General features: G+C 41.0%; 1 protein-coding gene across 4 annotated transcripts in view; it reads right to left on the reverse strand.

Moving 5' to 3' along the window:
* LOC142378410 (slit homolog 2 protein-like) overlaps window positions 1-22,995 on the reverse strand; it is a 102,813-nt gene extending 79,818 nt beyond the window's left edge. For 3 of the 4 annotated variants that reach the window (XM_075462874.1, XM_075462873.1, XM_075462871.1), the window contains exons 1-4: window positions 21,873-22,995; window positions 20,941-21,012; window positions 18,174-18,245; window positions 8,994-9,065 (exon numbers count right to left, since the gene is read on the reverse strand). In XM_075462874.1, the coding sequence (XP_075318989.1) occupies window positions 8,994-9,065; window positions 18,174-18,245; window positions 20,941-21,012; window positions 21,873-22,081 (425 nt within the window). In that variant the 5' untranslated portion in view covers window positions 22,082-22,995. The remainder of the gene's footprint in view (window positions 1-8,993; window positions 9,066-18,173; window positions 18,246-20,940; window positions 21,013-21,872) is intronic. The other variant, XM_075462872.1, reaches the window with a different exon arrangement.
* Window positions 22,996-25,845: the final 2,850 nt, after the last annotated feature.

The raw sequence follows: 25,845 nt of genomic DNA on the forward strand, positions 1-25,845 counted from the left end.
GGCTATGAGATATGTGTAAATTAATACAGAACAAAATGACTTGCAAACTACTTATAAATATATCTAAGACAGCATGTTAAACTTGTTTCCTGTTTTTTTGTTGTACTTTCCATTTCAAAAAAGTTTGGGGAGGAACAAAAGAAGTCTTAAAAAGATGTACAGTGCTAAACAAAATATCTAGATGAATATCTCACAAGTCATTAAGTTAACTGACAACAGGGGCTCACTACATTATGAAAGACTATGAACAAACAGATCTGAAATACAAGATTATTTCTGTGGTAAAAGAATGGAAAGGATGAGGGATTTCATCATCTACTGCTCTATATAAAAGATCCAGAGAATCAGGAGAAATTTCCGTATGCATGAGACAATTAAAAAAACTAATACTGTTTAGCTGTGATTGCTGAGTACTTGTGTGATTCTACTTTAGAAACACACAATTTGATGCTGGAAGTCCCTTGTTTTATGATGACAAAGAGCATGCTTTTCAAGATTCATCTTAGCATAGAAAAGACGTCTTGGATAAACAGTGGTCTCATGGGGCATTTTACACAAGTAAAACTTTAATTTATCACAATTTTTGTTAACAAGAGGGAGGAGATTCCCCCTTCCTCCTATAAATCTCCTCCTGCTTAGATCTCCTGACTGGAACATTCTTCACCTTTGACCGCGGCTAAACCCAGAGGTCATCGTCACTGTGGCAACTAAAACGCCTGACGCCCTCTGTCTTAATTAAAAAACATTATTTACATAGAGAAAATTTCATTCTCTCTTCCTTTGATCCCTGTCTTCATTTGACGTTCTCCTGCCTTTCTGTGTTCAGTAACTATCGACTCACTGGGAATGTCCACATCTTCTGAGGATTTCCTGCACTCTTGTGCGACAGCAGTGTTAAGCTTGCCGTCTCGGCCGAGGTGGTATGTGTGCATGCAGCAGGGTTAAGCTCTGGCAGAAGACAAAGCCACAACCTTCAGTGCTGCTAAGCAACAATGCAGCCTGGTAAGCCTCATCACAGCATCGTTTAGTAGAGGATTAGAGACTATTACAAAAACACAAACACACGCACACAATCAACTGTCCACTCAGAGGGACAGTAAATATGGACAAGGTTATTGAGAGATGAGAAATGGCAAACTTGAGGTCTTACACACATGTTATGTGTTATCCCTATCAGAATTAAATGAGGGTTTTAATTGACGATTTGATTAGGGTATGAGTCAAGTAATGGAAATGTTTGAGGACCAATAAAGAGTTCAAGATGTTAATATGGCCCCTAATTACCAAATTTACAGTTTCGGCAATTTCGGCTTCTGCAGGATGTTAAGGAAAATCAAGTCTGATCGATGGGAGGCCACACTTTACAACTTGCAGGACTCTTATAAACCAAACCAATGTGAAGAACTAGTAACAAGAACCCCCCTGAAGGTCTCCCTCTGTTGCCAGTAGCTCACCAAACAAAGTAGCATGTGAACACATCTAAGTCTTCCTCAAGAAGACATTGCTTGCCAGTGCAGAGGTGGCGGTAATATGTAAGTCATACAAGAAAGAAAAAGCTTGAATGGCATAAGAAAACGTTGACATAGCAGTACACCCAGAGCTGTTGAATTGAATTGATGGCTGATTGTTGGCTTGGTGTATTTAGCCCTTTACAGGACATTAGGTATTGGATACCATAGCACAACTTCAGCGACCTTGTTGAGTCCATAACCTAATGGCTAAGAGATTTTGGTGGGGACCTGTTTTGTCAGTAATTAATGTATATTTGTTATTTACATCATGTTCTCCATATTGGTATTGTTTGCATGTTATTGCTGCTTCTTTGATCTCATTGTTTGTCTGACCTATTTTTGCCACGATTTTATTTAACTTGACTGAAGAATTAGTAAAACTAAAGTAGCTTTCATTATGCACATTTTTGAATTTGCGCTCTGTAAAGAGTTAATCAAAACTGCAAAACCTTGGAAAAAGAGTTTTAGCGGTTAAGGAAGATGGATGTACCAAACGCAAATCTGTTCTTATGCACCAAAGATCTTACTCAAGGCCTTCTCAGACATGTCTTTCAAGCCAAGACTGATGTACCTTCTTTGCACATCATATCATATTTGAAAATGCAGAGGCAGAACACAGAGTTTAGTTTGATCTGTAGCTGATTAATAAACTGATTCTGTGACATGAGCTTGATGTTTGTAAGCAGACATTGATGCTGGGCTGAGCATCCGCTGTCTGAGTGACCAGAGAAGGGTTAGCGAGAGCCTCTTTTTTTCCACGCAAATAAACCGCATCTGAGATGTGAAAAGAGCTTCGGATAATTGATCACTTGAGCGACCAGCTGTGTCTGCCTCTGGACAAGAATTGTGGCCAACACAAGAAACTATAAAGAATTCCTAAAGACCTCGCTCAACTTTTCTTGACCCAGGCAAAAACTATGCAGCTTAGTTTATTCATTCCAAAACAGGTGATGGAAACAAGCATATTTTTCCATTTCACAGCATTTTAAAAGTTGAATATATGCTGAGCTAATATGTTTATTACAATGTCATACTTCACTTTCAACTTTTAACTCACCGTGAAACCCATATGAACAACCCAGAGTAATAAATGGCCGGGTAAGCTGTTGCAGAGGCACCCTAACTGGCCAAGTAGTCACAAAGCCATCCACAAATGAATACACACACCATCTCATCAAACTAGCCTCATACTCAGGTATAACCGTACTTTAAACTTTGGGAGTAGTGACCCATTCTCTTATCCAGCCATCAGCCATTCCCTTCATCAACTCCTCTTTCATCTCTCCCTCTTTCATCTAATTTCTGACCAACAAAGAGGAAGGAGAAAGGACCGGTAGAGGAGAGGAGAAGAGAAGAGGGAAATCTAATGGACTGTATTAGTGCACACCTCAAGCAAAACACAAAGCTTGCTCATTGTTCACAGAATCCAATGAAAAATTGTTAGACACTGATGACAAGAAAAATGGAAAGGAGAATATAATACACAAGTTAAAAATCGTATAGTTAGAATAAAAAACAGATACAATAATGCATATAAGTACATAAGAGAAAATCTGTGACAACTTTAACATTGATTTGAACTGTGACTAAAGAAAATGTGTACACACATGAAGAATTTGGCTCAGCCTGTGTATTACATACAATGATATAGTCCCGGTTCTAACCCCATGCCTCTTCCCAGTGGGACTTGACCGAAACGCCTCCCATAGAGACCATTAAAAAGAAATCCAACCAGGGGCTCAAAACACCCAAATTGGCTCCTTTAGATTCAGTTCACTTAAACAGAGATAATATAAATAGACGTGTTATAAAGCCACGATTGTGATCTCTCTAGCAAAAGCATTCAGAGAAATGTTAGATAGCAAAGGCTTTCAGCACCTTTGTATGCCAGTGGAACATGTTAGTGGTTCTGAAATCAATCAATCAATTGATCAAAATTCAGCTCAAAGTGCTTTATAAAGTAACAGAAAACACAGAAGGAATAAAACAAAATATTAGAAAATTAAAGAATAACCGCACTGATAGGCAAGTAAGAATAAATGACTGTAATATAGTTAATACAATCAGCTATAATCAATACCAAAAGGCAATAAGGATTAGAAAATATAAAAGACAAAAAATGAGCATATTAGAACAAGTGCACAGAGGTTCAGTGAGTTAAGCATAAGCTCTTTCAGAAAGTTTCAAGCTTCGTCTTAAAAACAGAAAGGCTGTTGGCATTTCGTACCCAGACTGGTAGCTGGTTCCACGGAGGAGTAGCCTGAAAACTAAAAGCTCTGCATCCCAATTTGGACATGGAAATTCTGGGAATCACAAGTAGGCCTGCAGCGGCGAAGCAAAAAGCTCTTGAGATGGCGCAAAGCCATTTAGAGTTTTATATGTGGTGAGGATGATTTTAAATTGTATTGTACAATTCACAGGAAGCCAATGTAAAGAGGCCAAAATAGAGAAAATGTGACCTCTCCTGGAGGCACCAGTCAGTACTCTAGCTGAATGTTTTGGATCAGCTGAAAGATTTTCAGGGAATTATTTGGACACCCGCTAAAAAACCATTGCAGCAGTCCAGCATAGATGAGATGGATGAGTGGGCCAGTTTTTCAGCTTTGAGAAAGGATGCTCTTTTTGGTGGTATTATGCAAATAAAAGGAAGCCACTAGACATTGTTTAATGCTTGAATTAAAAAAAAAGTCCAGGTGAAAAAATTACTCAGTAGTTCCTCACAGACGAACTGGAAGCCAAAATAATGTCATCCAGAGTGACTATATGGTTTGAAATTGAATATGTGATTTTCAGGACAATAATTTCAGTTTTGCCTGGGTTCATTGGTAGAAAATTACAGGCGAGTTCGTAATTTTGCTGGAGACCTAAGATCGAAAGCACCATGGAAGGTACCACAAACAAAGGTTTGTGTAAATCATAAACTATTTGTAACTGAATGCTGTTACACATTATTTTCTTTCAAGTGAACTTAGATCCACTATGGGTGTAAGATCAATACACTTATTTACATAAGAGTGGCATTCTTTACAACTATAGATGTGTGTCTGTGTGTGTAGCTCAGGTAACTGTTGGTTCCTGTCCTGTGCTAAGAGCTACAACCACCCCATCTTGTTTTACAGAGTCCCTCTAATGAACTAGCTCAGTTTGATCTCCTGTTCAAAGTGTCTAGCTGCTCTCTTTCCCAGAACAAACAGTCACAGCTGTGGTCCTCACTATTACTGCTGTGTGGATACAGTGATCAACAATACAAGGGAGGGAGACAGGAGGTCTGAGAGTGTGTGTGTTGTGGAGACAGAAATGTAGAGAGAGTTTTTGGGGATATGCCCACCACATGGTCCCCCCAGATGTGTGTGTCTGCGTAACCTAATGTAGTCCAGGCCTTGGTGCTGGGGATGGCTGAGAGTGTCTCTAATGTGGGAGGTAAGGGAAGGAGGAGTGCGGACACAGGTGTTCCAAATGAGAACGATGAAGAGGTTTGTAGAAACTCACTTACACTTATTGCTTTTTTGTGTGTGTTTGTAAATCTCCCATCCCAACGAATGTTAATTTTTAGGAAATCATACACAACTCAGTTTATGTTTTTTTTATCTATACATTGAGGAAGAATCCTCACTGATTGTATACAAAAGCTGTGTATGTACCGTAATATTGCATTTGTTTTTAACTATGCAAGGATTGCAATGGGGGTCTGTTGGTTCTCTTTCAACAAAACCTAACCTTAATCTTCATCGAGTAAATCCTAATAACTTCAATGATACCCTGAAATCTTCTGACAACACTATCAAAATTTCCACATCCTGAAATACTTTAAATCAGTACCTAATTGAGAATTTTTGGTAGATACCAATAATATCCAGCTACTCTGATACACCATCCAGAGACTCAATCTTTATGTGGCATGGTAGCATCTGGCATTAACATCTAGCTTAGAAACCTCAATGAATAATGTTGTCATGGTAATGTGTGGGCTGGTCAAACTACTTTGTGACTCTTTTACATCTTTTTATGTATTCATACATAAATGACCCGAATGAAAATAAGTCTTGGTTAGTGTGTCATAATCTAAATATTGTAGTTTTGCAGAATACGTACAACATATGGTAATATCCCGATATTTCAAGAAAGAACTTAAAACACTGTTATTTCTTAAATTCATAATCAATTTTGCAATCAAATTATTTGTGATCATGAGATGGGATGTGTTGACTTTCTGTTAGTTAACAAGCTTGGCGACAGTTCTTTAACATGTGTTTTTGAGGCGTCTAAGTAAAATGTATGGTAAATGCACCCTGAACAATTCTGAATAACTTCACCTCATCAGGGGCTCAGACACTCGTGGCGTTCCACAAGGCTCAGTCCTGGGCCCCAGCCTATTCAGGAGCATAGCATACATCTCTATTTTTATGCACATGAAACTCAGTTGTTGATAAAACCAACAGATCCCAGCAGCCTTCCGACATTTAATCCTGGATGGCCCAACATTTCCTTAAATTCAATTATGATAAGTTGGATGATAAGTCAAAGTTGTGTCTACTCATGCCTTGATGATTGTGATTCACTATGCTTGGGTATCAGTCAGGGCTCCGTCTGTTGTCTCTTTTTAGTTCAATACCGGGATAAAAAGGCATGATAACATCAGCCCTAATCTTGCCTCACTCCACTGGTTCCCAGTTAGATTTTATATTGATACTAAAATGTTTAATTAAGCCTTTTTCCCAGATGCACCAGAGTGGAGGGACTAGAGCAGTCCACAACGTTCGCTTTGGACTACTTGCAAAGATTTTCCACCCATTCCTCCAGTGATATCTCCAGAGCATCAGCGAGCTAGACAACGTGCAAATGTTGCAGCAAATATTTTCAGAGCATTTGTTGCCAATGAATGAGCTGCCTGTGTGTAATGGTAGAAGTGGCAGCCTAGGCTCAGTTTTTCTGACCCGTTTAACTCTTTCCACTTGCTCAATGCAGTAGCCTATTGATATTAACACATCAATGGTCATCAAGGAGCCTCAAACCTTTTTTTGACCAGTTAGAATGGAAACACAGTCATTTCCAGAGTGTACTTTGTGGATGACAATACTTTTCCTTGTCTGTCAACAAACTCCCTCCCAGAGCCCCATCCTTGCATTTTCAGCTGAGAGAGTGCTTCTCCAGCAGAAAGTCTCCTGCTGTGAAGTGCTTACGTGAACAGCAGCTGCAGAAAAAGACCGCACCTTCTCCTGAACATTTCCCGTGGTCATGTGTGAAAACCGCTTTATTGACCTGGAATGTCCCCTGGTATGAGAACTATTCTCAGGTCACTGTTCATGACAAAGGGAGATTGGGTCTTTTTCCACTAAAGCCCCCCCCCACCGACTCTCTATCCACTGAACTCAGGCACACTAAGTCTGGAGTTAACTTCCTTCCTTAAAACTTTCCTCTTTGTGAAAGCCTTTGGTAATGTCTGATATATTTATTACACATGTCATTATCATAATCTTGTGAATATCCATCTGGCCCAGCTCACGTTATCCCTTCTTGTAAAGCACTTGTGACATTGTTAGGAGAGGTGCTATACAAATAATACTGATTATTCTAAAACCTTTTTCACCACAAAATTGATCACCTTTTATTCATATTCATACAATGGTGGCAGAAAGGCCTTGCAAGCCGGCCACCTAAGATTAGGAGCAACTAAATTTGGAAAGAAGGAGCTGGAGATAATTGTAATTGGTTCGAAACCCAGTCTACCAACTTGAGTCTCATGTGTGAGACCTTTTTTTTTATGTGTAAATATCCAAAACAAAACAAATTAAAAGATCTGTCATACTATGGCAGGTTAACACCAAACGGATAGTAAACATCCTCAAATCTGTGTTTGGCTAAACAAACAGGTAGAAGGAGTTTGCAGACATGTCTCACAGCTGACTTCAGACAGGTTAATTTAGTCCTCAGAGGCTTAAACCACTGTGCCACGCAAAGGTTAAATATATAAAATAAATACTCACATATACACACACTTACACGGATAGCCCAAATCCCAAAAAGTAAAAACATCATTTTCATAATAGCATGTTGAGCAAGTGTTCATTTATAGCTGTACTCTTGCAAAACGTGAAGCCACTTAAGTTAGCACATACCTTCAACCCTCAATATCAAACCCAACAAGATTCCACTTTAAAAGTTCTCAGGGATTTCTTGTTGTGATTTCTAAAAATAAAACTGAACTAAAAGGAGTAATGAGGCAGACTTGGGATTTTATAATGCAATAAATAATAATGGGCCTGGTTCTGTGGTTTCATCTTAAATGACTTGTCTGACAAACCTGCAAGCTGCCATAATCATTTAACAATGTTTTAAAGGTTTTTCAAATTTAGTTTCTCTCTCTGTTCGCTGATGATATTTATTTTGCTATTGAATTTACCTCAGGTGAAATAAAATGTCAATATATCTTCAATGCTGCAGGCAGCTCACACTAAGGCAGCCTGTCAGTGACAAGCTCAGCAGAGCAATATATCTAAGAGGTATTTTTACCTCAGCCCACACGCTGAGCAAAATGCCAACTCTTGGCCTTGAGAAACACACACTTGCAGAACGACAGACGCACATGCGGACACACACCCTTAGACACGACAGGTCAAGCCCAGCCAACTGCCGTAGCAGCCACAGGACATAAACAACTTTCACACACTCTGTGAATCATTTGAGCATTTCAGTGTAGTTTTAGATAAATATATTCTGCCACATATACAAATATATACAACCATAATTATTCGCCGAGACCACAAATGACCGTGACTGGAAGTTAGTTCCCACAGTTTCAGCAGAGTTGCAGCCCAGCCCTACAGTACTGGGAATCCAAAGCTCAGTTTACATTGCAGACGAATGGGCTGTGAGTGAAGAGTGGAGGGTGCTCAGTGACAGCAACCAGTGGTTTGTTGGTTTGACTGCAAACCGGAGCATTTAGGTTCTGCAACTGAAACTATTTTGAGCCTGTGAAACACAAAAGGTCATCTGAGAGGAGAAACCAGTTTCAACAATTCTATGCTAACACCTCCTTTAGTCTGGCGTGCTCACTTTGACGTTTCTATGTCCTTTCACACACACACACACACACACACACACACACACACACACACACACACACACACACTCACGCATACACACTTCTCAGGGGGCAGCAGCTGCTGGAGTGCTAATCTCCATTAGCTACTGAACTGGCTTCTATGGAGCCATCCATGTAAAAATCTGTCTCTCAACCTTCTCACACCTCCATCCAAGTGCTACACCATGACTGTCACAACAATACATATTTTTCTCTGACATATTTCTCTGTGTCAGTTTGAGCCACTCTACTAAAGCAGCTTGTGATGATACGCAAAACATGCCAAAACACACCATTACGCATTGGCATACATCTCCTTTGTCAGACCAAACATGTGTCCATGTACAATGTTTCAGTGCAGATCAGCAGAGTGAGGAAAAAGAAATGAAAACATGACTTACAGTCTGTAAAGCTTTGTCGTTCCCAGGAAAAGGAGCTCTGGAAACACGACCAGATTATTCCGATTCAGGCGCCTGTGAAAACACAACAGAGTTTAACTACATAGTTCTTTCCAAACAGTGTGGGAGAGGTAAGTGTGTGTGTAGAACTTGCATTTCATAGGGAGATTTGTGTTTCCCGATGATCATATTAATCCACTGCTGTGATTTTAATGTAATTTAAGAGCAGTTCGAGGAGGTATTAGAGGCAATAAGGGGAGATTGATGGAGATATTTGTCAAACACACACGTTCATAGATGGAATTAGAAAAAAAAATACTCTCCATGATCTAAGAGGTACAACATGGCTGCCAGATGAACAGTGAACCTGTGAAAGATGAAGGGAACGGAGTGGGAGGAAGACGAGGGAAGGGGTTTGGATGAAGGGGGAGATCTTTTTTTCACAAAGACGGAGGAGAGGAGACGATGTGGGAAAAACAAACAGGCAGTCTGGCCGGGCTACCGAATGTGTGAAAAGGACCCCACTGGGTAAACAAGGCCCTCACAAGGGGAGAACCCACAACAACTCATCATCGCACGCACACACATGCACACACACACACACACACACACACACACACACACACAAACACACACACAAGAGTTGAGAGAACTCGGGTGAGTTTAATAATCTGGGTGCGATCATTTAACCCCTGTTGAGTGGAGTAAAAAGGTTTGTGTGCCAGTCCATGTTGGTGTGTGTGGTTGTGTCTTGATGTGAGTCAGAAGAGAAGGAGGCAACAGAGTGACACAATGAGAGACGGTCTGCTGAAACAGTTTAACCCTGACACACACATACACACACACGCTGTCAGGCCGAGCGACGGATGCTGTGTTGGCTGCTACTAGAAACTAATAAAGAGGGGGCAAAGAAAGGAAACACAGAAGAAACAAGAATGACATCAAACTAATAAGAAAAGTGCAGTCTGGACTAACAACCCACAGTTTGCATGATTTGTATATGCAAACCCATATCAATCCCACAAATATCACAGAATCCTCTCCAACAAAACTCTAACTCCCTTCAAGAAGTCAAAAACCTCTCTCTCGTTGACTTTTTTTCTCATAACCTCTGTCTTTCACCTCTTTTTGCCTCTCCAGAAACTGCTTTGGATTCTCCTTAAATAACACCAGCCACTCCACGTCCATCTTCCACCCTAGAGTGCACAGATATGTGAACATGCTTGCGCACACTCACACAGTTACATCAGAGGCTGCTAAAATATTTAAAGTCCCTTAGAAATGATGTTTCTAAATTATTCACTCCTCTTCCGTTAACACTGGCTCTCACAGCTAAGAGCCCCACATGGTCCTGCGGAGAGGCCCACTCCCCCTGCAGCTCCTGCCCAGCCATGAGCACCAGTTAGTGGGCTAGACATCCCCCTGGGAGAGTATGCGCGGACGGGAGGTGGAGAGGAGTGACGATGCCAGAGAGGTGGTATGAGCTCATCCTCTTAAAATAGTTCTGGTCTGACAATGCCGTCAGACTTGGAGACTCGGAAAATGAAGTAAAGGCTCAGAAATCAAATCTAGTCCGCTTCATAGCACCTCAGGGGAGCCAGTGTACTTAAATGCATTTTATTGATTTGATAAAGTTTTAGTCGTTTTAGTAGTTTTTAGTAAATAGGCTTCTCATGCACAATGCACACAACCTTGTTCTTTTGGTGTAGTTGTGCATATGTAACAAAGGTCATAGATTGTTAAGGTAAAAGTACTGTTATTATCACCTCTACTGTATGCTCCTTTTAAAAAAAATGTATCTGGTTAATAAAGACATAAAATGGATATCAGCTCTAACTTTGCAAGTTACCGGATGCGATGAGAAGCTACAGTGAATAAACCTTTTTTGTGACCACAATGAACACTTTCACTACTTATGAGTCCATTGATTGTATTAAAACTACTGCAGCAATATTGAGACACATAGATATCTAGACTCTGTAATAGAGGTTTTGATCTTGATTTTTTTTACCAGATGTGCCCAGATGTAGAGTTTTGAACATATAGTAAAAGAGAAAAAAGCATGTAATCAGTATCAACTTACTCTGAAAGCTACACAACACGTCCTGTTAGACGCGTTTTTTTGTTTGTGCTCATGCTGCACATCCTCTGTCACATAGGATAAACAAATCGATGCTGTTACTACAGAAGCAGAACGGTACCACTTCATCTACAAGCACAGATTGTTGAAGAGGAGGGGTTTTTATCTATCTTGTCTGACTCTGTGTTTCTGAAATATTTTTTGCAACAAGGTACACCGTTTATGAAAGCAAGCATTTACAAGGAACATCTCCAATAATAATGATAGCTCAAAGTGGTCAATTCTGCCAACAGTGGATGAATAGAAAAACAGACAAGCAAATGACTGAAAAAAACATGGTTGGAAATACATACTGTAACAAGCTGAACAGATCGCCAAAGTTGAGCAGAAATCTTCATGTATTAAATTTTGTCATGTAAATAAATAATAATTTGAATAATTTGACATTTTCTGTCAAGAGTGACTTGGTTGTGGTGTGTTCTGAGTTCTAGGTGGGGCGGAGCAGGCATCCAGGAAGTCCAGGCGGAGTCTGGCCTGCTCCTGTCTGCACACCTGTTGTCCATCTGCCTCCATTACTCGCTAGCTTTTTAAGGAGCAGCAGGAGTTCCAGTCTCACAGTTACCTGTGGTAATTAAGGCCGATTTTTTAGTCCTTGGCACGCAGAGTATCACTCTAAATAACTAACCTGCCTTTGTAGGTGTTGCTCTTCCTTTATGGACTTCCAGTCTCTCCTGTTACTCTAACTGCCTGCCCGCCACACAACTATTCCTGATCAGTCACACCACAGTCTTGGACTACTCCATCCCTCAATGCACTCTGTCTGGATCTCTCTGTAAGCCACTACATTCTAAGAGTAATGAGGCCACATGAGGTCTGTACAGGTGAGAAGAGGAGTAGTATTGCAAAGATTAAACTACAAACAACAGCATGTGACTGTCGGCAATACCAGGGCTCTTGTTTGCTTTATCCTGCTGCTAACAAAAAGTTTAAAGTTTAATGAGACCTCAGATTATTCTTAGAATCTCAATTTTTATTTCATGTTGTAAAAGCCAGCCTGTAAATTGCTGGTACAACATATTTTAATTTGATTTCATTCTTAGATAACTTGAAATGATGCAACTGCTGTATGAAAATCCAAAGACGACTGGCCTAGGCTAAGCCCTGAATGTTTCAAAACCTTAAAACAGCCCCTGGGTACAACCAATCAATGTACCTTTCTGCTGTCTGGAGCTCCTGCAGTGCAGGAAAGACAAAAAAAGGAAGTACATTCTGGATAACTCTGACTGAAGGAAGAACAGCAGTGCAAAAGTAACTTCTATATGAATGACCGAATACCATGATTATAACAAAGCCAGCAATGTGCCTGACAAGGGCTTTGTGTAAATTTATGGTGCAGGGATTGGGGAGCCAAGCCAACCGCTACTCTGAAAGTAGCCAAAGAGGAGCACATTTTCATTTCATTTTCCCAATTTCATAGCGGTTCTGCTTAACACGGAGTTACAAAGATTATGGATCGTATTGCAAAATGGATGTTCTCCGGTCAAGAAAAGGTCAATGGTAAAGTAAATGAGGGTCTGGTGCAAAAATAAAGTGGTATAAGAATTCCCACTATAGAATTTGCTCAAACTGCTAAGTAAGACAGTTACTACTTAGATACTTCACACAACCCCATTAAAAAGGAATTTCCCTTTGATTCAACTATTATTTAAAGTTGTGAGTGCATTTCTCTGCATTAAATGAGTAAAAGTGCAAATTTCAATTAGGATACCCTCCTCACATTCTTCTGAGCTTGCAGAATGCCTTCCTTTCAAAGATGTCTTCAATTTCTAATTGTTTTAAACCGTTGGACTAAGCATCAAGCAGAGCTTCATGCTATGACTTAGAATTTGTAGCCTGAGTTAGCTTCTACCGCCATCCCTTAGGTGAGGCTTCTTGTTTCTAGACCTGAAGGAATGCATTTTTGTCTTTTGTGGGTGTGTGCATGCAGATAATGTAAACAGCTACTTTCACAGTCATTTGTCATTTGTCAGTCTGGCTGAACATGAATGAAGACTGTGCAGCCAGTAGTCTGAGGTGTGAGGGTGACTCCAATGAGTTAAGGTCACACTGCAGTGTGGTGATAATCCTTGCAGTCATAAACAGATGCTGGTAGGCCACAAACCACACAGTAAACACACTCATTCTGTAAAGCATGCACAGTGCGCCACAACTTTGTGCATGCACACACAAATACTCACACAAACATAAAAGTCAGAAACACACACACACGCACACACAGGCTCTGTGCGTGTGTGGTAGTGCAGGTTTGCAGACTCAGAATGGGAATAGAATAACAAACTCCCTCAAACACCAAATATCTCTCAACCAACGCAGTTACTGCTTTAATAAACATTTTGTACCAACAAGCTATGGCAAGCACACACATTATAGTTATAACCAAAATCTTTGTTGACATTTCAATGACCCAAAGAATCTGACTTTCCTCCAAAACGCCTTCAAACTGAGCGCCGTGTTTGCATGCGTGTACATCAGGTTCAGCAGTTCATGCTTTCGGTTCACAGCTTGTGCCTCTGAAGTGAGCCAAGATCCATTATGAGCCAAAGATTTACACTCTCTAATGTGATCTGTTATTTTAAAGCTAATGAAAGATACAATCTCTGGCTGAAAAGAAGAGAAATGCAAAAATTCTGTCTTATCACCTGACCGGTAAATTCCTTTGCTATCAGCCGAATATCCCGCTGCATTGAAGAGGTATTTTCCTCTAAACTTTGCGTGAACCAGCGTTTACCAGCAAACATGACAAATGTCGACTGTAAAAGTCTATCTGCAATTACTTTTGTTTTTTTTGACAGAAGTGCTGTGGTGAAAATGTCTTTGTGTCTCCACTGTGCAGATAATTTCAAGCTCTGCTGCTCAATGTAAATATATATATATATATATATAATCTTTTGCTTTCGCAGATCATCAAATAAAAACATGATCATTTGGTTGGTGCTTTTTTATTTAGGTTGTAACTGCTTCTGATAGACACGTCTCAGTATCTGTAATCCCTTTTGCAATTAGTTTTACATTCAAAGTTATCTCCAGTAAACTGATAATTCAATTAAAGGTTCATTATCTGAGGCTTTAACTGACTTCTGTTCTGTGAAATCATTATCTCACTACCTGCAATATCCCTTTCATTTTCTCCACGTCTCCGAGTGTTATCTCTTTCACTCTCACTGACTTTGAATTGGACGGGTGCTATAAACCAGTCAGATGTGAATGAAGGATAAGAGGATCAGGAACTCTTCTCCTACTTTGCACCCACAGGGTGAGAGTGGAGAATGTATGACATTCCTATGTACACAGGATAATAAGCTGAGAGCCAGATGGGTGAATAAGGAAAAAAAACACGAGACGAGGTTAAACAATGAATGACAGAGAAGCAAAAGGCGTTACTGGGTTTGGGGGGTGCAAAAATTAAGATAAAACCAGTACTGACAGAGCAGCCGTGCGTAAGGGAATGCGCATGCATGAGTGTATGCATATGGATATATGTGTTTGTGTGCATGCATGTGTGTGTTGTGACATGCCTATTTCCCCTTCACCTCCTGCCTCAAGGCTACTGGCCCACACCTGACCCGGCCTTGCCCAGCCCCGCAGGGCCTGTTGCAAAAGAGGATGAGAAGGGGAACCGTTTTCTATCCCTGTGGGGGGCAGTCACTGTGGATCCATCAGCCCAGCTTAAGGCCCTCTCCTCTGGGCAGTGGTGCCCAGCAGGGCCCTTCCAACCCCCAAGAGGACAGAGGCCTTTGAAATGAGCTCCCAAACTCCAGACTCCAGAGACGTGTCTTTGTCTGGCAACAGCGGGGGGGCATTGATGACTGACTCCATCTTAGTGTCTGTGAACATGCCACGCTAAAAACACCAAATTACAGTTAAAGACTCTCACAAGGACAACAGAAGACAGCCATGTTGTGTCAGAAAGTTAGTCAAAGGTGGCTGTTGCTATTAGAGACAAGAAAGAGCATTGTCATTGCTGTTTAATGACTGAACAACTCTGTAAGTGCAAGCCTGTGCTGAAGCCTGTTTTTCTGATATGTGTGATATGTATCTGCGTATCAGAGAAGGCATTCACCAGATTTCACCATCTCTTTGTATAATACTGTCAAAGTTCACTAATAAATCCAGACAATATGCAGTTCAATTTCGTCCTCTTTGTCTACAGCGCTGGGTAGGAATTCCCAGAACTGCTTAGCTGAACAGAGCCCAGCGTTGCTTGCATGAGAAACACTAGCAGATTCCCTATAGTGGTCCACAGAGCTTCCCTCTCTGTCAACAAAGAGCCGCTATAGTGCAGCAGACAGCAGAGAAAAGCCAGACGTGATAGGGCAGAGACAAGAGCAGCTGAGGAATCAAGATGTTCTATCCTCTTCATCCCCACGACTTCTGAAGAATTTACCCAAAACATCTATAAAAAAAAAAAACTACATTCTTTGGATTTTGTACTATGTTTACTGTGTGCCTCTGAAGTTTTCAGGTAGTTTTCCCTCCATGCATCCAATAATGTTTGTTTTTTTTCTAAACTGCGAGAGCAAGGAGAGAGGATTTTTACATCTTCGATTAAAAGCTTGTTACTAAGGCTTCTCACATTCTGTAGCGCTTTACTGCGTTCTCGTCTGCTGTTGGCCACAGCAAAAACACGCACTTACATACACATGTATATGACTCCAGTTTAAAAGCTGCACCTTGCTAACATAATTGCAGTCTGATCTGAGAAAGCAGCAGTGAGTTACCCCTTCATCAAGGTTATCCTGTTGACTTTGTGAGGGCAGAAAATTCAACTGCTAATGTTAAAATGTACTGAACGATGACATTCTGACAGCTCAAAAGACTAGAAACAGCTTGGAGTATAACAAAATGCCAAGCAACACCTGCACATTAATTAGTTTGAACAAATCTGGATATTATAGCATTCAGGATTTTAAGAATTAATGCAGGTCTGGATTAAAGTACATTAGCACTCTGCTCTAGCTCAGTGTTCCCAACAAACTGATGGCAAAATTTTCAGCTCACATGAAGTCAAGTTGACAGTCACACAATGGGCATATCACCAGTCAGGGGGTTCACATACCCCCTTCTTTCTTGTTCTTTCTTAAACACACAGACTAAGGACTTAATTATGCCATAACAGCTTTGGGGTTAGATACTAACTAGCATTGATGTCAGGCTATCACCGTAAAAACATTCTGCTATTATTAATTTACCATCCAGTGACTCTGTCTCAACCTTTTATTCTTATACTGACACATCATCAATAAGCAAGTCGAGTTAAAGGATTTGAAGACATAGAGAGGTGATGCATGAAAAGGGACATTTTGAATATAAAGATATAACTACTGCTTTCATGCAAAACACAAGGAGTTCCTGAATGGATTGACAGGTGTGAAATCATCTTTTTTGTGTGACTTCAGGCCATGCACAGACGACTGTTGGACAGTAGTGTAAGGAAAAGATCATTCAACTTCCATCCAGAACAGTGGTCCCAGTATACATTTTATTTGGACTTATTAAGATTTTTAGCAGCTAAGGTCAGCCTGTTTGAAACTTTTTGTTGTGTAATAAGTTTCAGGCAACTTATGCCTGTAAATTAATCAATTAGAAATAAAGAAATTTAATGGCAGTTGCAAAACAGCACAACCCCAGGCCAAAATTATGGAATCACCACACTTAGATGTTCATTCAGCTTTTTTGTATTATAAAAACTTAAACAAAACAAAGAAATGATGAAAATTTTTTATTTGATAGCTAAACATTCTTTCCTTTGCAAAAAATAAACCACAATTTCTTTTTTTACGAAAACTTTTGTAACTTTTTGCATTTTTTCAAGATGAAGTAGAGGAAGAAATTATTTAATCAACTTGCAAAGTGCATTTCTAAAACAAATACTTGCTCAAGTCTAAATATGCTAAAGAGTGCGCAGTCTAAAGAGAGTGCTTATAGAGCCAACGAAATGATAACAAATGGGCAGAAAAAGGAATCAGTGTTTGTGACCGAACTGTAAGAAACTGACTGAAGGAAACAGGATTTACATCCAGAGAAGCCAAACATAAACCAATACTAAGACCTAAACAGAAGAAAAAAAGGTTACAGTGGACTAAAGAGAAGCAAGCATGGACTGTGCGTCTTTGGATGAAAGTGATATTCAGTGATGAATCTGCATTGGGAAAAGAGATGATGCAAGAACTTGTGTTTGGGGCAGGTCTAATGAGACATATAAAGATGACTGGCTAAAGAAAATAAGCTAATTTCAACCCCACTAATAATATGGGGTTGATGTCAGGTAAAGGACAGTCAAAGGAGATAGTAGTCATTACCTCAAGAGTAAATGCACTGGTGCACACTAAGATTTTGGACACCTTCCATCAATTGAAAGGAGGTTTGATGATGCTGAGGTCATTTTTCAGGATGGTAATGCATTAAGCCACAAAGCAAAGAGCATTTGAAGCTCAACTAGATCTCACTTGATCTGAGTTAAAATGTATGGCAGAAATGGAAAAAGAATCCTGTAAAGCTGACTGCTTTGATTGACTGCTATACAAAGAAGTTCTAACCTCATAGACAAAGAATATTGTTTTTCATTAGTGAAGTCATCAGTCCTCTTATTTGGTTGCTGAATGAACATCCTTCAAGCATATTAATTCCACAATTTTTTGCCAAGGGTTGCAAGCGTTGAATAAGATCACATTTTTCATATCTCCGCAAGCACTTTGTCGTACTTATAATGGTACACAAAGTCCTACAATTTACCAAGCACCCGAAGCACAAGCTGACCTGTTGAAAATCTATATTGTGAACTTACTACATGAAACACACACAATGTTGCAGACTCTGAGAATCTCTTACAAGGAACGTAAAGCAGCTTGGTGTTCCAACACTTTCTTAAATAGTGTACACCACAAGTGGGTAGATGAACATGAACATGTTCGTCTTCTTGGCAGATTTCTGTGAATGCATTAATTTGTTTTCAAGGATAAGCTTCCTACAATGTACTGACATATTAATAAAGAATGGGATTAAAGATAAGAGAGCCACTGAGTCGACTCAACAGCTTTACTCACAGTCTCTCCAGCTCCTTCAGGTCCTGGAAAGCTCCTCTTTCAATAGTGGTGATTTTGTTCTCCATTAACTGCCTATGAGAGAAACATGGAGAGAGTGTGAGACTGAGAACCTGACAGAAATGAAGGAGAAGACAGTAGAAAGGAGAGTAATAGCGACACATAGAACGTGAGAGTTAATGATACCATGAAAGGCAGGAGAAGGACAGATATGGATGGATTGGGTCACAGATAAGAGAGAGAAAAGGAAGGAGGAGGAGAGGACAGAAGAAAGGCAAAGAGATTGACTTGGGAGACGAGAGGGGAGGGTTGGAAAAGATAGGTGGCAGTGGGTGTGAAAAAAGAAGACAAACGGACTGGTGGAGCAGGAAAGTGATCGAATGTTAAAACAGCAAGAGAGGGAGAAAAGACAATCAGCAGCAGGTCGATAGATTCTCAGAATTTACTTTAAAAGTGGCCTGTCAGTTGGGCAGAGACTCATCTATCATCCAATTTACTCTCTATCCTACCACATAGCTGTGACCACTCATTCACTTACACCAGCACAACTACACCAGGATCACTGTGATGACCAACGCACACATTTTAAATGCTTTGTACAGGGCCGAGTTAAACGACCATGGGCCCCGGGCCCCCACTCATCCAACCCAGAGGATTGAGACAACAAATGCAAATTATGTTGTAACTCATCTGCATCTCCATTATCTTACAGATGCTTTGCACAATTTTGCATCGCTGTGTAGTCATTTTGAATCTCTTTATGTTTGTGTTCTTGTCTTTGAGTGACTCATTTTGATCTCTGTTTAAATTTATGGGGTCGTTTTACTCCCTAACTTTGTATCTTTGCTTGTTTTGTGTCCCATAAAGGTCATTTTGAATGTCTTTGTGTGGTTCTTTGGTGTCCGATATTGTTCCTTTTTTACATCTTTTAGCGGTCATTTGTCAATACATCAAGTTGTTTCACCTCTCTCTCTCTTTTTTTTTTTGCATTTATCTTGTGGCCGTTTTCTTTTAAAAACCCCAAGCCAACATTCACAGACTTTCATCTACCCAGCCACATCCACGATCTATTCTAGGGGGAAACCGCAGAGATAGAATCTCTGCAACAAATCCTGGGTCTGTCCTGAGGCCACCACTCAGTGGGACATCCGACACACCTCCTCTGGGAGGCATAGAGTAGTCCCCCTGACCAGATGCCTGAACCAACTCAACTGAGTCCTTTGGATACAGAGGAGTAGCAACTCTGCTCTGAGCCTGTCCTGGATGCCTGAGCTCCTCACCCTATCCCTAAGGGTGAGCCCAGCCACCCTTCACTTTGGCCACTTGTATTCGCAGTGCCATTGTTAAAGTCACTGCACATAGCTCCTGAATATACTGTAGGTAAAGGCTGGAGCACCTTTGCATTTTGGCTCAGCTCCCACTTCACCAAGACACCACACAAGATGTTGCCCGCTTCTGCCTGTCATTTTCCCACTCCACTCATGAACAGGAACCCGAAACACTTAAACTCCTCGACTAATGAAGCAACTTATTCCCAACTCAAAGTGGCAAATCCACCCTTTTCCTACTGATGACCAATACCATTAATTGCGATCATTTATTTTTGGTTTCTTTAATCTCATTTGGTTTTGTTTTTTTTAAATCTTTTTTTGAGTGACATTTCAACATACTTTCACATTTTGGCCATTTTCCATCTCTTTGTGGCCATTTTACTGGTCATTTTGCCCGTCCTTATTTGTGTCACGTGGGTTGTCTGCATCGCTTCATTGCCGTTTTGTTTCTTTGAGGTCTTTCTTTGAGTCTTGCGTTTTATTTATTTATTTATTTTTTGTCTTTTATGTGGGGTAAGATTAGGGCCTATCTGAAAAAGACAACATGTCAGATATAAAAATACAAGTTTGAGGATTTTTGCAAGAAATATTTTTTTAAATGAAACTGAAATGGCCGAGAATAAGTGCCAGTTGAAGCAGGTGAACGTGCACACACGGGGACCAGCTAAAGCGAAGAGTAGAGGACGCACACTCACACACACATATAAACACACAGACCTAATTAAGGATATAATCTCTGGTGGAATTCCAACAATGTGTATTCCTTGCCATTCACTTTTAGCCAATGAATGGCATGCATACACACACACAAATACGCACACCCACACACAACATGCGCAGGCTGTTTTAGCAGTGTAGGTGCAGGGGGACTCTTAACCAAGATTAATTTCAGGTAAGAAACCTGTTCTTACTTGACTCTCTCCTTTCCTTTCCTTTCCTTCCCCTCCACCCTTCCCTCCCTTCCAGCAGCTGCATTCCTCCCTCCGCGGTTAGGCTACACCTAATGACCGCTATCTCTTTCCCTTCTTGTCCTCCATCATTTCCTCGCCAGCGCGTTAATCACTCCAACACATGGGCCCCGGGGCCCAGTGGTTAAAATAAACCCCGCCTGACACTTCCACTGGCAGATTAACACGACAGCATTAACAGGTGCCACACTGCTATTCTTTCGAGACACACACTGGCTCAGTGGAACCACCGCTACCCACCACTGGATGCAGTGCTGCATGCGGTAGTTCTGGGGCTGCACAATGCCGAAGATGATCGGACACAGTTAAACCTTTGTGTTGGGGCAGGGTTTTTGGGAAGGGGGACAAAGTTGCTGGAAATGCATGGAGCTGTTTGTCAGAGTTGTGCGTGAGAATACTATTTTCCCCTTTGCATCTGCGAACAGAGAGAGAAAAAGCAAGAGAAAGAATAATAATAAAACAGCCACTTACAACACTCGCAGATGCCTCAGTCCTGCAAAATCCGCCTTGGTGATTTTAGTGAGGTTGTTTGCATTCAGATCCCTAGTTAGAGAAATGGTTAAAGAGGGGATTGTAAGAACAATATACATAATATTCTTATTTCTAAAATGACTTGTGAGCTGATACTGAAGAGGGGCTTGTTGTAACTTGGTGAGCCGAATCACTGAATTGTCATTTGAGTGCCAGTGAACTGAGAGGAGCTGCGGCTGTTGCACTGTGCTGGGCAAATGTTAGTTTCGTCATAGAGTCTTTGCCTGATAGAGCTTGTTCAACTCAAAGCCCACTTGTCCAAATCCGTTTTTGATTAACTTGCTGGTCTCAAGACAAACCGATGTGGTCGACGGAGGCTGTGGTAATGCAACAGTGCGAAACCACCGGCTCGACCACAGCTGAGCCCAACTTCAGATCCGCGATCAACAGTGACGTGTCCTGAGATTGAATACAAGCTATAGTGTGTTCATCATTTACATGACAAATCCTAAACTGAATATCAGGTGGTTTCAGACGCGTTCACACAACCTGAAGTGCAGTTTTGACACGTTAGTTCCAAAATATACAGCTCTGCGGTATTTAGATGTGGTCCCAAAAGAAAAAAAGATTCCTTCTTACTTCCAGCGTGCCATTTCAGAAAATTAATCAATAAAAAAAAAATAATTTTGAGATCGCAGTCTGCACCTTCTAATTTCAAGTAGCCAATCAAATACAAGAATGTGTGATAAACTACACTCTTCAACCTCTTTAAATAACTTTAGAAAAGTCATGGTACCGTGACCACATACAAGGTCAAGACGTTGTTATTTAGTATCAATGACAAACACAGAGCTACATCACATGTTTTTGGGGTTTTTTCTAGTGTAATGTGACCAAACAAAAATATTAAAAGTCCAGTCCTCCGTACTTACAGTCTCTCCGTGTTTCGGGGTATGTTTCTGGGCACGCTGCGGAGTCCTTGGCCATGACAATCCACTGTGGTCCCGGTACAAGAGCACTGAGCCGGGCAGGGCTGGCTGTCCGCTCCGCTGGACAGGACCAAGAGCCATATCGTCACCAGTAGCCCCGGCACAGTTACCGAGGAGCGGCTAGGGCCAACGGGGCACAAAGCTCCCACCATCACTGTGGCAAGTCGGGGGCCAATATGAGACCCACAGAATACTAAGGCCGTTAAAAAATAAAGCCTCGGAATCCCCGAGGGAGCTCTCCAAACTCTGCACTCAACGGGATGCTGTTCTCCTTTTCGTTGTCCTCCCTTTGCTGATGCGTGTTTCTCAGACTTTGCGTTGTGGATTTACATTTGGGTCCTCTTAGAAGTGTTAAGAGTGTGAAGACTGTGAAGCAGGAGTTTGGTCCCACTGAGCTGGAGGTCGACGAGATGGTGGACCGACTCTGTGGCTGCGCTACAGCGGCGCAAAGTTCCACATGTCCCCGGCATGCGGTGCCCAGATCCTCCCGGTGAAATCTGTCTGCGTGTGTAAATGTGTGTGCGTGGGTTCAAGCCAGTGAATGAACTTGGTCCTTGATCTGATACAAAGAAACACTCTTAAGCGCACACACTTTATGTAGCCTATATACACACACTCCAGGTAAGGCTGCCTTGGTTATTTATTCACAACACGCGTCCGGCGCGGAAGCAGCGGCGGCGCTGGGTTCTTTCAAAAACTCACCGTAGCGGAGAGATATTGATTCCGATAGTATAGGCTGTCAGTTGGCAGTCGTTGACAAGGCTGCTGTCAATATGAGTGGCAAAAAACCTGTGAGACACCAGCGCGCAATACTATAATCCAACTCTGCGTGGTGCGTCAAAGCGCTGCTCTCGAGAGTGTGTGAGAAGGAGAGAGCCAGACGGGAGCGGGCACGTCTGCTGCAGCGTCTGTTTAGGCTCTCTCTCTTTCTCTCTCTCTCTGTGTCTCTGTCTCTCTCTCTCTCTCTCTCTCTCTCTCTCTCTCTCTCTCTCTGCCTTTCACACGCACACACGCGCACACGCGAACACAGATTCGGACACAAAACGCATTGCGTATTCCCTCAACGTAAAAGCAGGTTTCCAACTGGCCGTCGGTCAAACAGCAACAGTTTGACCTCGGAAGGGGACTCTCTTCTCACTGCAGTGTCCCGGTCACCTGATGCCCCATTTAGCTGGCTTCGGGAAGACGACAGAGTTCCTTATTGAATGTGACCAAGCAGAAAAATAAATAAAGAAACAACTCCAGATCCGTTTCTGAACCAACGATGAAGTTGTTAATGATTCATTAACAGAGTGAAATATATGAACCGAATTATCTACAGTCATCATGAATTGCACCAATTTGAATTTAAATGAATAAATGATAGCCTACATGTGGTGACCGTCTCATAAAGACTCTCCAGTTCTCCTAGTTCTGTGTAAAAGTCTTGAGCCACCACTAAGTTTTTCACACATTGCCACAGCAAAATAGGAAATATTTATTGAAATGTGAAAATCTGAATGGAAACGGAACACATAAGCCAATAACAGAGTTTATGCAGTTCTAACAAGCTTAAACATTAATATTTGATATGACCACCTTTATTATTCAACACAGCCTGGACTCTCTTAGACAAGCTTTCATGTAATTTCTTGTCTTCAGGAATAGTTCTCCAGGCTTCTTGAAGGACATTCCAAAGCTCCTCTTTGGATGTTGGCTGGTTTTTGTCCCGTTTTTTTGTCAAGATGATCCCACACTGCTTCAACGATGTTGAGGTCTACTCTCTGAAGAGGATTTAACACTCCATAAGACCTGTTGCCACTGATTTTCAGTCCAGTTCTTGTGTCATTTGGCATACTATTTTCTCCTTGTTTTCCTTCCTGAAGAATTGCTTCCTGACAGCCACCTTTCCACAGAGACCATTTCTGATGATTTCTAGATGGATCAGCTGAAGGCCCATGACTCTCTCAGGTCTTTGCTGGACTTTTTTCTTTTTCGGAAGAACATCAGACAGTTATTTCAGGCATGGCACTTCTTCTTTTAACCTCCGCTAATCCAGTGTCTCATCTTTTAAAGAAGACACTGCACACCATGCTGAGGCATACCAAGTTATCATCTACTTGCTCTTTAGGAATCACATTTGGTTCAACAATGACAGGCTACCAGAAAAAAGAGTTGCCAAAGATGCCATTTAAAATAAGTTATTTTCTACACATAACACCTTTCACGTTCAGCCTTTGATTTATGACTTGTTTATCCTTAAATGATTTATAGATCACTGTTAAGTGGCTTAGCAAACAAAAACCACATATCTCTGGCACAAATGGTCAGATACAAGGACTGGTATGAAAATTATTTAAAAAGCAGCCAATATCTAAAGGAAACTTTGAACGACTTTAAAAAGGTTAGAGAACTGTTGCTAAAGATCACTGTAAAATATTACAAGAAAGTCTGGCTCCTTGGACGCAAAATATAAAGAGTGCCTCTCAACACTTTTTTCGTATCTAACTTTTAAACTCTTCTTTACTTTTTTTGGAGACAAAGGTCAACGAATTTCCCTTGCAACAAAAAGCAACAATAAAAAGCATGTAATTTGGTAAATTGGGCAGGAAAGGTTGACTTACAGTAAAATTACAGTTTGCCTAATTGTACCTCATATGGATACAAAGAATGGAGGAACTTAACACTGCTCATCAGTTGCAGGGATTGACAAACATCAAGATCAATGCACAATGCTCAACAATAACGCAGTTATAATGTGTTTTTTGAGTATTTTGTGTCAAGCCTGTTTGTTAGAGCACCTGTAACTGAGCTCTAGTGTAACCTAATTATACGAGTGGTACTTGATGTACTTCTGCAACTTGACTGCAGCCTTATTGTAGCTAATATAGTTCACTGTTAGTGTCCAACGACTAACCTGCCTATAAAAGGTGTATGTCAGAGTTAAAAGCAAGCCATGAGGCTGTGAAAAATGTCTGAAGAGGTCATGAGAGGACAGGGCTGTGCACAGATCTGGGGAATTAGGGAACATAATATTCACAATAATGCGTCATACCTTTCAACGGGGTCAGCCCCATGTCCTCACTGAGATGACAGATTTAGTCTTTTCCTCACCAAGGGTTGCTCTGATATTTGTTTTCATCACTTTTGAGCTAAGACTCCTAGCTAGAAGTTTTTAAACTAAAAAATGTGCTCTCTGAAAGGATTGTTAGAATTTTTATGAATGTGACCCAAAGAGATAAGTCGGTATGAAAGGAACAATGGAAGCAGAACAATTACAGAGCAGTCCAAAAAGTAAAACCTTTTCCAGAGGGCCCAGGCTTAGGATCTCAAGGTTTACATTTCAAGAAGACAACAACCCAAAACAAGCCAAGAAAGAGAACAATGGCTTTTGGAAAACTCTATGAGCAACAACAGTCTGAACCCAACAAAGCATCTCTGAAGAAACCCAAAAATGAATATGCACAGACACTCCCGATCTAACTTGCTTGAGTTTGAAGGTTACTGCCAAGAAGAACGGGAAGCATCCAAAGGAAAGGTGTGTCAAGTTTGTAGGAGCATTCTCAAGAAAACCTGAAACTGTCATTTAAGTTCTGAAAACTTGTGCACATAGAAACTGTGTGTCAGGGTGCTCGTTGGTCAAGTGGTAAGGAGCATGTTGGCAATGCTTATTTGCAGCAATCGCCAGTTTGAGTCCCTTGTGCCAATCTTTCCTGCGTGTCTTTCTTCTCAATTTCCTGTCTCTCTCCACTAACCTGTTCATTAAAGACAAAACACACCCAAAACATCATGAAAAAAAAAAGACACTGTGTCTGTTGCTTTTAAATAAATTTACAAAACACATCAAAAACTACTTTTTGCTTTGCAGGAGGAGGAAAAGGAACTGCATCAATTTTAAGATGAGTGGCTATTGCACACTCACTCACATACACACATT

Source organism: Odontesthes bonariensis, chromosome 4 (genome assembly GCF_027942865.1).
Source record: "Odontesthes bonariensis isolate fOdoBon6 chromosome 4, fOdoBon6.hap1, whole genome shotgun sequence".
Lineage (NCBI taxonomy): Eukaryota > Metazoa > Chordata > Actinopteri > Atheriniformes > Atherinopsidae > Odontesthes > Odontesthes bonariensis.